Genomic DNA, 14579 nt, shown 5'->3' on the forward strand with positions numbered 1-14579 from the left:
GAACATCTACAATAGTTGTGAGGACCTTATGAGAAGCTCAGCAGTAAGGTACTACAACACCCAGGTGCTAGAGGAAGGCTACTGATTTCCACCTGGATAAGGGGACTCTAGATTTACCTCCAAACTGGCCGGACTCTGTCTGCCCCGTGATCTGGTGCTCTGGACGGGGGATGCTGAAGCCTTCAGTAAAAGGTAAAGAGACTGCAACCTTGTGTCTTCGTTCTTCACTGCGCCTCACACCATCCACCACCCACACACTGGGAAGCCCTGGGGACATACTTCACCTGTGGGAAGGTATACCATCTAGCTGCCATAACATCACCCCAGCGGACCCCTAAGCAGCGTAGGTCACCCTGACCAAATACCACAGGTGGCGTCACGAACATTTCCCCTTTAAAGACCTTTCCCCTTTTACAACGGACCTCCCGAGGGCCACGGACCGGGTCAGCTACCGTGACATCCCCCTTGAGAACCGAAGGACCCGGTACCGAGTACCCCATAGTCCTACGGGGCGCTCCATGTGCGGAGCTGTACGTGTGCGGGGCTGTATGTATGTGTGCCGCGAATGGCAAAAATCGCTGATGTGAAAGTAGCCTAAGTCACTGCCGACAGTGTCAGCATTGGGGCTCATACTCGCATGCGACAAACTTGGATGAGTGTCGCACATCAATACCTGTCACTCAGGAGCGGAGCGTGTACTGCTATGCGGCCACAGGCTCCAATCTCAGTCCCAGGTATTGACTTGCGAAACTCATCCGAGTTTCTTGCATGTGAGTATGAACCCTTAGTCATACCAATGGGGGAGGCAGCACTAAAAGTGCCTATGGCAGCACAAACTCTAAATACGGCCCTGAGTACCTGTAGTGAAATTACATAGAGCTCACAGAGGTGTGATTTCCGTAGGCAGCTAGTGAGGAGTGGGCTCCTGAAAATATGTCATATTGGTCTTGGACGACTAAGTCAAATCTTTATCTGACCAGAAAGGAGAATACAGTACTGCAAGGTAGTGTGGGATGTTGACAGTGATAGAAGAAATACTCTGCTAATCTGCAACTGTACCGAACATCATTGTTATGTCTTTTGCAATGAAACTAATATTGAGCGTCTGCCTTATTGTGAAGAAATGAGTAAAGAAATGCATGCCGATTACAAGATATTAGAAAACAATTTCATGAATTCAAGTAAAGTTATTTTTAACTTTTTAAAATAGTTGTTGGTCTCCCTAATTAGTTGCATGAAGTTAAGGTCCCCATACCACCATACCACTTGTAGCCCAAGGAGAGGAAAGCCATTAGTCTCTACAAAGCACATGCACTCTCAGGGGTACCGTTAGCAGGGTGTGTAGGAATACGGAAGTATCCACTAGCCAGTCCCGTCCCTTACACTGGTATCAGTGAACTCTTTAGAACAAAGCCTTCTTTCACAAATGTTAGTAAGTACTAATGCAAACGTCAGTGATTTTCTCATCAAAGTTTCATCAGTTTTTAATCAGAGTTTCATCAGATTTTTATCAGAGTTTTATTTCATCACGAGCATGAGAAAGTTCTACTGCTCATGATGCTGTCAGACAGGTCCTGGGAGATCACAGCCAATGACCTTTCTAACGTCAGCGTGAGCGCCATGGGAAAATTTCCCACCGCACTCACGCTGATGTCACATAGGTGAAGTGAGTTAATTGGCTGTGAACTCCCAGGACCTGTCTGACGGCACCCTGAGCAGGAGAACTTTCTCACGCTCGTGGTGCCTTCAGACAGGGAATAGGAGTTCACAGGGAGACACTGAGCACATGCTGCTCAGTGTCTCTGCTAGATGACAGGCTGTATGGTCGCATCATGCAACCATGCAGCCTGCCATCTAGATGTAGCAGTGCTAGACACATCGAGGGACAAATGGATTATCATCATCTCTGCGGAGAGGTGAGGAATATTGTTGTTTGTTTTTTTTAACTCTTTTGCAGATGACAATGGCATTGGTGGAATGGGCGAGGTCATAAGTATGGTTTACTTAAGATTTATTAAAGGAGTCTATGACTATGGGGTTAGTAATGGGACGTCTTATTGACACCTCTCCATTACTATCCTCGGGGCTTGATGTCACCTGACAATACAAAGGTGACATCAACCACCCAACTATCACCCCACTTGCCTTTTCTGGGGTGGCTGAGAGCTGATATTTATAGTATCCTGGGAGGTGAGGGAGCAGTATCCATGGTTCTTTCCTAGGCTATTAACCCCTTTCTGCCATCGGACGTACTATTCCGTCCGATGGCAGAACCCCTGCTTTGATGAGGGCAGCAGTAGTGAGCCCGCATCAAAGCTGGGACATGTCAGCTGTTTTGAATAGCTGACATGTGCCTGCAATAGGCATGGGTGGAATTGTGATCCGCCCACTCCTATTAACTAGTTAAATGCCACTGTTATGACAGAAGCATTTAACAAGCGCTTCCGGCCATTGGGCTGGAAATGCGCGCACCACTGACCCCGTCACTTGATTGGGGGTCAGCGATGCATCAGCATGACAACCAGAGGTCTTCTGAAGACCTCTATGGTTGTTGATGCCAGATTGCTGTGAGCACCACCCTGTGATTGGCGCTCATAGCAATGCTGTAATTCAGCTACATAGGAAAGATCAGAGCATCGCTCCTATGTAGCTGTGCCGATCAGGCTATGCCAGCTGCCAGGCTATGCCAGCTGCCATGCAATTGAAGCATGGCAAAAGTTAAAAAAAAGTTTAAAAAAAATATGAAGGAAAAAAAAAAAGTTCATATCACCCCCCTTTCTCCCCATTCAAAATAAAACAGTAAAAAAAAAAATCAAACCTACACATATTTGGTATCGCCGCATTCAGAATCGCCCGATCTATCAATAAAAAAAAGGATTAACCTGATCGCTAAACGGTGTAGCGAGAAAAAAATTCAAAACAACAGAATTACGTTTTTTGGTCATCGCGACATTGCATTAAAATGCAACAATGGGCAATCAAAAGAACATATCTGCACCAAAATGGTATAATTACAAATGTGAGCTCGGCATGCAAAACGTAAGCCCTCACCCGACCCAAGATCATGAAAAACGGAGACGCTACGGATCTCGGAAAATTGCACAATTTTTTTTTCTTTATAGCAAAGTTTAGAATTTTTTTTACCACGTAGATAAATAATAACCTAGACATGTTTTGTGTCTATGAACTCGTAATGGAGAATCATAATGGAAGGTCAGTTTTAGCATTAAGTGAATAAGTCGCCCGCTAGGGCCGTGGGGTACTCGGCACCGGGTCCAGTATTCACAGGGGGATATCATGGTGACGACCCGGTCCTTGGCCCTGGGCGCCCAAGTAAAAGGGAAAGGTCTTTAAAGGGAATAAAGTTTATGTTCGTGACGCCACCTGTGGAATTCAGTCAGTAGGAACCGACGCTGCTTTAAGGGGTCCTCTGGGGTGATGTTATGGCAGCTAGTTGGTATAACTTCCCATAGGTGAAGTATATCCCCAGGGCTCCTGATGTGTAGATGGAAGATGGTGGAAGGTGCAGTAAAGAACAAGTACACAGGTTTGCAGTCTCTTTACCTTGTTTACTGGAAACTTTAGGCAGCCACAGTCCAGGGCACCAGATCACAGGGCAGGCAGGGTCCGGCCGGCTTGGAGGCAAGTTAGGAGTCCCCTTCTCCAGGTGGAAATCAAAGCCTTCCACTTGCGCTGTGTGTTGTAGTCCCTTACTGCCTATGGCTTCAGATAAGGTCCTCACAGATGTTCTCTCTCTGTCCCCTGTATAGGATAGGACATAACCTGTATGACTGGTGACTTGAGCCTGTTTATAGGGACTCTAGCACGCCCCTGGCTCTAAGGGTGTCACCGTGCCTCCTGGCTATTAAGGCGGACAGGTAACTTGGAGTTCAGCTGTCCTGCCGGTCTCTGATGTAAGTCGTAGAGGCCCTTACAACCTCGGTGTTCTGACTACCGGTCTCTGCGCCTCAGAAGCATCTCATGCTGCTATCCTTTCCTGTGCTTCGCTCTCCTACACGCTCACTGCAAGATATTCGGCTTTCTGTATAATCTCTTTCCAGGAGCTGCAGCACTGTGGCTACACAGCTCCATATACCCTCTTCTGCCTCAGACTGCTCCAGTCTGTTTCCTGGCAAGAACTGACTGACTTTCCCTACAGACTACCATATATATGGGGAGTCATCTAGTAAATAGGATCAAAAGCTCTCCCTGGTGGCCTAGAGTGTTAATGTGTTGCATGCTTGCATTTACCTGGTGACAGTTATCCTTTTCTTGCCTCCAAACGTAGCATCACTCTCCCCGTGAGGAAAGCAATGCTACTGTGATGACCAGGACCCTGGAGCGCCACATGAACCTAGCAAAAAAGCCAAACAAAAAACAAGTGTGGGATTGCACTTTTTTTTTGCAATTTCAACGCACTTGGAATTTTTTTCACGTTTTCTAGTACACGACATGGTAAAACCAATGGTGCTGTTTAAAAGTACAACTCATTCCACAAAAAATAAGCCCTCACACGGCCATATTGATGGAAAAATAAAAATTTATGGCTCTGGGAAGGAGGGGAGCGAAAAACAAAAACGCAAAACTGAAAAAAGCTCCGGTGGTTAAGGGGTTAATATCAGACTGCAACTGTCTGCATAGCCTTTGCCGGTTATTAATTATAGGGGGACTCTATGTCATTATTTTCAGGGTCCCCATTTTAATAGCCAGTAAAGGCTAAGTATACAGTTGTGAGCTGATATTAATAGCCTGGGAAGCTCCATGGGTACTGCCCCCTTCCCAGGCTATAAGCAACTGCCCCCAACTGTTGGCTATCTTTCTGCAGAAAAATAATCTTTTATTAATTAAATACATGTACAGTAAGCTACACACGCACTGTGCTAATTGTATTTGTCACTGTATGTAATCCATCTATTTAATGCTGTCTGCTCCTGCTGTGATTTTACACTACACGGCTGCTGAATTGCCAGCTTTTCTTCTATCTATGTAATATACAGCTCTGCAAAAATTAAGAGACCACTATATCAAAACCCTGTCATGGGCAGCCCAATCTCCAGACCTGAACCCCATTGAAAACCTCTCGAATGTAATCAAGATGATGATGGAGAGTCACAAGCCATCAAACAAAGAAGAACTGCTTAATTTTTTGAGCCAGGAGCAGTGTGAAAGACTGGTGGAAAGCATGCCAAGACGCATGAAAGCTGTGATTAAAAATCATGGTTATTCCACAAAATACTGATTTCTGAACTCTTCCTGAGTTAAAACATTAGTATTGTTGTTTCTAAATGATTATGAACTTGTTTTCTTTGCATTATCTGAGGTCTGAAAGCACTTTTTTTTTTTCTTTAATTTTGGCCATTTTTTCTTTTTCAGAAAAAAAAATACGAAATTTATTGCTTGGAAATTCGGAGACGTTGGCAGAAGTTTATAGAATAAAAGAAAAAATTGCAGTTTACTCAAAAATATACCTATAAAGAGAAAAATCAGACAAACTGAACATTTTGCAGTGGTCTCTTGATTTTTGCCAGAGCTGTATATACATATATACATATATACAGTATATATGTGTGCCACTGACATCTATATACAGTGCCTGGCAAAAGTATTCAGCCCCCTGGAACTTTTCAACCTTTTCCCACATATGATGCTTCAAAAATAAAGATACCAAATGTAAATTTTTGGTGAAGAATCAACAACAAGTAGAACACAATTGTGAAGTTGAACGAAATTTATTGGTTATTTTAAATTTTTGTGGAAATTCAAAAACTGAAAAGTGGGGCGTGCAATGTTATTTGGCCCCTTTACTTTCAGTGCAGCAAACTTACTCCAGAAGTTCATTGTGGACCTCTGAATGATCCAATGTTGTCCTAAATGCCTAATGATGATAAATATAATCCACCTGTGTGTAGTCAAGTCTCCGTATAAATGCAGCTGCTCTGTGATAGTCTCAGGGTTCTTTTTGAAGTACAGAGAGCATCATAAAAACCAAGGAACACAACAGGCAGGTCCGGGATACTGTTGTGGATAAGTTTAAAGCTAAATTTGGATACAAAATGATTTCCAAAACTTTAAACATCCCAAGGACCTCTGTGCAAATGATCATATTGAAATGGAAGGAGTATCATACCACTACAAATCTACCAAGACCCGGCCGTCCCTCTAAACTTTCATCTCAAACAAGGAGAAGACTGATCAGAGATGCAGCCAAGAGGCCCATGATCACTCTGGATAAACTGCAGAGATCTACAGCTGAGGTGGGACAGTCTGTCCATAGGACAACAATCAGTCATACACTGCACAAATCTGGCCTTTATGGAAGAGTGGCAAGAAGAAAGCCATTTCTCAAAGATATCCATAAAAAGTGTTGTTTAAAGTTTGCAACAAGCCACCTGGGATACACACCAAACATGCGGAAGAAGGTGCTCTGGTCAGATGAAACCAAAATCAATCTTTTTGGCAACAATGCCAAACGATGTGTTTGGTGCAAAGACAACACAGCTCATCACCCTGAACACACCATCCCCACTGTCAAACATGGTGGTGGCACCATCATGGTTTGGGCCTGCTTTTCTTCAGCAGGGACAGGGAAGATGGTTAAAATTGATGGGAAGATGGATGGAGCTAAATACTGGACCATTCCTGAAGAAAACCTGTTGGAGTCTGCAAAAGACCTGAGACTGGGACAGAGATTTGTCTTCTAACAAGACAATGATCCCAAACATAAAGCAAAATCTACAATGGAGTGGTTCACAAATAAAAGTATCCAGGTGTTAGAATGGCCAAGTCAAGTCCAGACCTCAATCCAATCGAGAATCTGTGGAAAGAGCTGAAAACTGCTGTTCACAAACGATCTCCATCAAACCTCACTGAGCTCGATCTGTTTGCCAAGGAAGAATGGACAAGAATTTCAGTCTCTCGATGTGTAAAACTGATAGAGACATACCCCAAGCGACTTGCAGCTGTAATCGCAGCAAAAGGTGGCGCAACAAAGTATTAAGTTAAAGGGGCTGAATAATATTGCACGCCCTGCTTTTCAGTTTTTGAGTTTCCACAAAAATTTAAAATAACCAATAAATTTCGTTCAACTTCACAATTGTGTTCCACTTGTTGTTGATTCTTCACCAAAAATGTATATGTTTGAAGCAGGATATGTGGGAAAAGGTTGAAAAGTTCCAGAGGGACGAATACTTTCGTAAGGCACTGTATGTATGTATTCTATGTGTGTACTGTATATCTATTCTATCTATTCTATTCTAACCTGTCAGTGTGATTTTACTGTATGTGGCACATGAATTGCCAGCTTTTCAAAGGACACCGGTGCATAAAAATGGGACAGCACTCTCATGGTCCGAGTGCTGTGCGTTTTTTTTCTCGCACGCATAGGCGAGTCTTGGACGATATACGCATACAATCACAGCATGCTGCGATTTTACACGCAAGTCGAATATGCCTGAGAAAATTAACGGTGATGTGAACTGCCCCATAGATTAACACTGGGCCGGGTGCTATGCGATATTTTCTCGCATAATACTCGGCCGTATTCTACAGGAACACATGGGCTACTTGCACAGTGAACAAGTCTGTAGGAACATGTTCACACACCACCAAGAAACCTGGAGACACAAAAGAGAATAGTAAAACCAAAAACACTCAGTTTGAAAAAAATCGCAGTAATCCGCAAGCGCTAGTAAAAGATGTAAAAAACAGGGTATTTGGTATTCTACAGTAGTGTGACTCCGGCCTAACTCAGAACAAAGCAGATTTGGAAAAACATAAATGATTCCTCAAAAAACATGCAAAAGCTGCAGATATTATTAGACTCATCCAAGATCAATCCTCATAACTAAAATAAAAAGGAGATAGCAGAAATATGATTCATATGGGAGTGCCAAGGCGGAAACCAAAGCTCTCCAAGAGTAACATCAATGCTTCTATCTAAATACTATTTTACGCTTCCTCCATACTTTTTTTTGTGGTATTTTTTTCTGGATTATAGAAACACGTTGATTTTCGTACGTTTTCACAGTCTTTTTTTGTGCGGCTTGTTTCATATGTGTACTGAACAATATGTTCCAATGTTTTCTTTTCTTTTTTTTTTACTGAAAAGTGTGTGGAAAAATGCCTAAAAATTGTGTAAAACATGCTGCTTTTGGAAAAATATCATGGAGCCAAAAAGTGTACCAAGACTGAAAAAATTGCCACAAAAAAGGGCATTAATATTTTATTATCAACTTATAGCCATTATCTGGCCACAGCGGGTCTTTTGAGCTGGAAATAAAGATCTCTGTATTTCTTATTCTTTTTTTTCATTCTTTGGAATATGCTTTTTCACCATCTGGACTGATCATTCATTCTCAAAATTCTCAATTCACAAGTGAAGTCTATCTTCATGAATGCAGGTTCTCCCATTACTAAGATAGGAGGTGACAGTTGGTCCTCATAAAGTTCTATGGAGAACTGTAACTGTGGTTCCATAAGAACTTGCAGCAGAATGTCTGTGTCTGCCTCCAGCTCCTCTCCCTCCCCTTTCCACTCTTCATCAAGTTTTAAACGTACCAGCTATCATTTCCTATGTCAGTAATGGGGAAATCTATCCTCACTAAATACAGATTTTACTCATGAATTGAGTGAAAAATTAATCCAGGCACAGAAACAAGCAAGTTTCCCTTAGGCCGGTTTCACACGTCCTGATATACTGGTAAACACGCTACCGGAGATATCTGTGTCCGTGTGTCCATGTCATACATCTGTGTGGCACATGTGTGGCAACTGTGTGCCACCGGTGTGCCGCATCAGTACCACACGGATGGCCGCCGGGAATCAGCGCTACAGAAAGCGCTTTTCCCCTGCTTGTGGTGCTAAAACCGGCTGTTATCCGTTCTCCCCTGCTCGGCGAGCAGCAGCGCGAGCAGAGGAGAATGAATAAAAGAAAAATCCGATGTGGGGTCCCCCCTATATTTTACAACCAACCCGGCAAAACTCACAGGTGTGGGCTGCTATTCTCAGGATGGTAAAGGGCCATGGATATGGGTCCCCCCAGCCTTAAAAAAGCAGCCCACAGCTGCCGGGAAAAGGTGCATCTATTTGATGCTCCAATTCTGGAGGTTTGCCTAGTTCTTCCCACTTGCCCTGTAGCATTGGCAAGTGGGGTTATGAGGGGTTAATGTCACCTTCCTATTGTCAATAAGACACCTATCCATTACTAATCCTAGAGTAGTTAAAGGGTTAATTAAACACACTACACAGTTAGAAAAAAAGTCTTTTAATGCAATAAAACAATGTACACATTTTTTCCATCCTTATTACTCTGCCATTCAAAGCAAAGCCCTCAATCTCCTGGAAAAAAATGTCAAAAAAATAAACCAACAATATACCAAACCTGTCCGGCATAGTCAGTCCCACGCAATAATCCATATCTAGGGGAATATACAGATTACAACCGGGAGCGCTGCTAATTCAACCGCTCCCAGCTGTAAACTACTGGTGATGAATGAATGAAATGCTGAGAGCGGAGCTTCAGTGAATATCGGTGACGTCACCGAAGCTGCGCTCCCTTGCGGCCTGAACTAAAATGAATCAGCTGCCATTTTCCCACACTGAAGAGTTCATTTTAATTCAAGCCGCCAGGTAGCGCAGCTTCGGGGACAAGATGACATTGCAGAAGTATTATTTACATTCATCTTTTTGATCTTGTTTTATTGCACTTTTTGTTCGGCAGTATGATGATAAAGCATTGTTTTTTTACTTGTTTTTTATTTTATTTTTTTATGGTGTTCACTGAAGTAGTTAATTAGTGAGACACTTTTATAGAGCAGGTCGTTACGGACGTGGCAATATCAAGTATGTGTATTTTTATTGTTTATTTTTTATTTACATAAATAAATGTATTTATTGGAAAAATATTTGTTTCTTTTTTTTTCTTTATTTGGGGATTTAAAAAAAAAATATTTTTACACTTTTTAATTTTTTTTAATTATTTTTACTTTTTTACATTGTCCCAGAATGGGACATTACACTATCATCAGATTGCTGATCTGATGTTCTGCAATGCATCTGCACTGCAGAACATCAGAGCAGCGACTGACACACAGGGAACGAGGTATCTCAGGTCCTGCTCTCTGCAGGCACTGGGAAGCCACCTTCCCTGAAGGATAATTTTGGGGTCGGGGGTCTCCATGGAGACCATCAGGACAACGCAATCATATTCCTAAAGCGATCACTTATTCCCTGCGCGATGCTCCTCTATGTTGCTGTCAGTACTGACATCATGGACGCTGCTGTGTGGTGTCAGCTCTCACACAGAGATGAGATATTCCTCCTATGCGCTCAGCGCTGCCCGGCAAGTTGATATTTTGTATCTATTTGGGGTAACGCTGGGGCCCTGTGTGCGCTTGGTAGATCTCTCTCTGCATGATGTGCAGTTTAGATTTTCACACTTAGGTCAGAAATTAAAATTTATGTTGCTACTAAGTGCTAAAATTGATTGCTATGGTACCGCTGTGTTTGTTTATTGTGTCATCACCAACTATCCATCATTTTACTGATTTTTTATGATGTTTTGTATTCTCTAATAAAGCTATATATGTTTTTCACTATTATGTGTACATTGTAAAATACTTTTGGGGTGTTATACTCCGGTGTTCTTTATAGGTCTAATTGATAATGGGAGTTGTCATGCTGTCCAGAAATTATTTGGACATCCTTCCTGTATTGGGTACTAATTGATGTCCTAAATATGTCGGTTTATGTCAAAATAGCTTCTGGAAAGTGTGCAGGGGAGAAAAGGCACAGGAGAGTGACACCAGGGGAGCAGAGCAGTGATTTGGCTACCTCTCTCGCAGAATCCGGTAGCCAGAAGACTGAGGCCGTGCCAGACTCTAAGGGGCATAGCTGAAGCCGGCAGGACAGCTGAACTTCAAGTTACCTGTCCGCCTTTACACCCAGGAGACACAGTGACATATAGGTCCCGGGTCATGATAGAGACCCTGTAAAAAGGCTCTAGTCACCTGCCATAAGGGTTTGTGTCCTAATCTATATGGAGGACAGAGAGGAACTGTGAGGACCTTACCAGAAGCCATAGTCAGTAAAGGACTACAACACCACCACACTTTGAGGAAGGCTTTCATCTCCACCTGGTAAAGGGGACTCTGGATTCACTTCCAATCCAGCCAGACCCTGCTTGTATCTGTGATCTGGTGCCCTGGACTGCGGTTGCCTGAAGCCTACAGTAAACTAGGTAAAGAGACTGCAAACCTGTGTCCTCTGTTGTGAATTCTGTGGCAGAGCTCCCTCCTGTGGTCACAAGTGGTACTTCGGCTGGTTCTCTCTGTGAGCTTCCGTTGGGGGAGGAAAGTGTTACTGCGGCTTCTGAGTTTCCTTCCTCAGGTGAGGTGGTGAAGTCGTTAGGTGCTGCTCTATTTAACTCCACCTAGTGCTTTGATCCTGGCCTCCAGTCTATGTTCTAGTATTGGACCTGTTTCCTCCTGGATCGTTCCTGTGGCCTGCTTCTCTGCATAGCTAAGTTACTCTTCCTGTTTCCATCTTTGCTATTTGTTTGCTGTTTTTTTCTGTCCAGCTTGTCAATTTGTTTTTTTCTGCTTGCTGGAAGCTCTGGGACGCAAAGGGTGTACCTCCGTGCCGTTAGTTCAGTACGGAGGGTCTTTTTGCCCCCTTTGCGTGGTTTTTGTAGGGTTTTGTGTTGACCGCAAAGTTACCTTTCCTATCCTCGCTCTGTTCAGAAAGTTGGGCCTCACTTTGCTGGATCTATTTCATCTCTACGTTTGTCTTTTCATCTTAACTCACAGTCATTATATGTGGGGGCTGCCTTTTCCTTTGGGGTATTTCTCTGAGGCAAGGTAGGCTTATTTTCTATCTTCAGGCTAGCTAGTTTCTCAGGCCGTGCCGAGTTGCATAGGGAGTGTTAGGCGCAATCCACGGCTGCCTTTAGTGTGGTTGGAGAGGATTAGGGATTGCGGTCAACAGAGTTTCCACGTCTCAGAGCTCGTTCTTGTTTTTTGGGTTATTGCCAGGTCACTGTATGTGCGCTGACCTCTATGTCCATTGTGGTACTGAATTGCCTTTCATATGGCTCATCCTGGTCGTCCTGGGAGCTCTGGTGAGGGTTCGGTGACCCCTCCTCAAGGGGGGGTACTGTTGTGAATTCTGTGGCAGAGCTCTCTCCTGTGGTCACAAGTGGTACTTCGGCTGATTCTCTCTGGGAGCTTCCATTTGTGGAGGAAACTGGTACTGCTGCTTCTGAGTTTCCTCCCTCAGGTGATCTGGTGAGGTCGTTAGGTGCTTCTCTACTTAACTCCACCTAATGGTTTGATCCATGCTTCCTGTCAATGTTCCAGTGTTGGACTTGTGTTTCTCTGGATCATTCCTGTGGCCTGCTGCTCTGCATAGCTAAGTGCTTCTTTGCTATTTGTTGCTGTTTTTTCTGTCCAGCTTGTCTATTTGTTTTGCTGGAAGCTCTGGGACGCAAAGGGTGTACCTCCGTGCCGTTAGTTCGGTACGGAGGGTCTTTTTGCCCCTTTGCGTGGTTTTCTTTAGGGTTTTGTGTAGACCGCAAAGTTATCTTTCCTATCCTCGTTCTGTCTAGAATATCGGGCCTCACTTTGCTGAATCTATTTCATCCCTACGTTTGTCTTTTCATCTTACTCACAGTCATTATATGTGGGGGGCTGCCTTTTCCTTTGGGGTATTTCTCTGAGGCAAGGTAGGCTTATTTTTCTATCTTCAGGCTAGTTAGTTTCTCAGGCTGTGCCGAGTTGCATAGGGAGCGTTAGGCGCAATCCACGGCTGCCTCTAGTTGTGTTTGGAGAGGATCAGGGATTGCGGTCTGCAGAGTTCCCACGTCTCAGAGCTCGTTCTGTTATTTTGGGTTATTGTCAGATCACTGTGTGTGCTCTGACCTCCATGTCCATTGTGATACTGAATTGCCTTTCATAACAGTTCTCTCTGTGAGCTTCCGTTGGTGGAGGAAAGTGGTACTGCGGCTTCTGAGTTTCCTTCCTCAGGTGAGGTGGTGAAGTCGTTAGGTGCTGCTCTATTTAATTCCACCTAGTGCTTTGATCCTGGCCTCCAGTCTATGTTCTAGTATTGGACCTGTTTCCTCCTGAATCGTTCCTGTGGCCTGCTGCTCTGCATAGCTAAGTTACTCTTTGCTATTTGTTTGCTGTTTTTTTCTGTCCAGCTTGTCAATTTGTTTTTTTCTGCTTGCTGGAAGCTCTGGGACGCAGAGGGTGTACCTCCGTGCCGTTAGTTCGGTACGGAGGGTCTTTTTGCCCCCTTTGCGTGGTTTTTGTAGGGTTATGTGTTGACCGCAAAGTTACCTTTCCTATCCTCGCTCTGTTCAGAAAGTTGGGCCTCACTTTGCTGGATCTATTTCATCTCTACGTTTGTCTTTTCATCTTAACTCACAGTCATTATATGTGGGGGCTGCCTTTTCCTTTGGGGTATTTCTCTGAGGCAAGGTAGGCTTATTTTCTATCTTCAGGCTAGCTAGTTTCTCAGGCCGTGCCGAGTTGCATAGGGAGTGTTAGGCGCAATCCACAGCTGCCTTTAGTGTGGTTGGAGAGGATTAGGGATTGCGGTCAACAGAGTTTCCACGTCTCAGAGCTCGTTCTTGTTTTTTGGGTTATTGCCAGGTCACTGTATGTGCGCTGACCTCTATGTCCATTGTGGTACTGAATTACCTTTCATAACAGTCCTCGTTCTTCATTGCACCATTCACCATCTTCACCTATACATCGGGAGACCTGGTGACCTACTTCACCTGTGGGAAGTTATACCATCTAGCTGCTATACCATCACCCCAGAGGACCCTTTTAGCAGCGTAGGTCCCTACTGACCGAATACCACAGGTGGCGTCACGAACATAAACTTTAATCAATATCCCTTTAACATGGGCACCCAAGTCCACGGACCGGATCACCGCCGTGACACATCCCCTTAAGTACTCGGTACCGAGTACCTCACGGCCCTGGCAGGCGACTCACTTATTCCAGAGAAATCCACATTTTTCTCAACATGTAAATGAGCTTTTAAGACCTATATGCCAGACATAGATCTCCCTGAGAATCTGCCTCCGGAGATTATTTTAAATGAAAGCGGGTGATACCAGTGTGAGACATGTAGATCAGGAGAGCAGACTGTCAGTCATTACTCATTACATGTCTTACTGGTAACACCCCCTTTCATATAAAGTTAGCTGTGGATTCTCAGTGAGATCTATGTCCCTCCCATAGATCTTAATAGCTCACGTACATATTAAGAAAGTATCCTTTTATTCAACTTTCTAAGACCTGCATGCCCATATAGTTAGCTTAGAAGAGCTGATCCTACTGACAGATGCCCTATAATGTAAATTAATCATGACATCAGAATAACATGTTAAGTGTATCATACGAGTGAGGGGCCGATGAAACCAATCCTATGTAATTTATTAACGCGTTTAACAGCTTAAGTGAATTTGTAAATTTATCCCTTGTTATTTCCCATTTTTCCTTGTGGAGCTCCATGTGAATAAGTGTGGTCAATTAGTTGACCGACCTATGGCCATAAAATCCCCTAGTGCA

The 14579-nt window shown here is 43.8% G+C and overlaps 1 protein-coding gene across 1 annotated transcript in view; it reads right to left on the reverse strand.

Annotated features, from left to right (window-relative positions):
- Positions 1 to 7542: 7542 nt before the first annotated feature.
- The window catches only part of LOC138680763 (uncharacterized), a 179805-nt gene continuing 172768 nt past the window's right edge, over positions 7543 to 14579 (reverse strand). Inside the window, exon 4 of the mRNA XM_069768028.1 lies at positions 7543 to 7613. Coding sequence (XP_069624129.1) covers positions 7543 to 7613 — 71 coding nt within the window. The remainder of the gene's footprint in view (positions 7614 to 14579) is intronic.

This window comes from Ranitomeya imitator, chromosome 5, assembly GCF_032444005.1.
Source record: "Ranitomeya imitator isolate aRanImi1 chromosome 5, aRanImi1.pri, whole genome shotgun sequence".
Taxonomy (NCBI): Eukaryota; Metazoa; Chordata; class Amphibia; order Anura; family Dendrobatidae; genus Ranitomeya; species Ranitomeya imitator.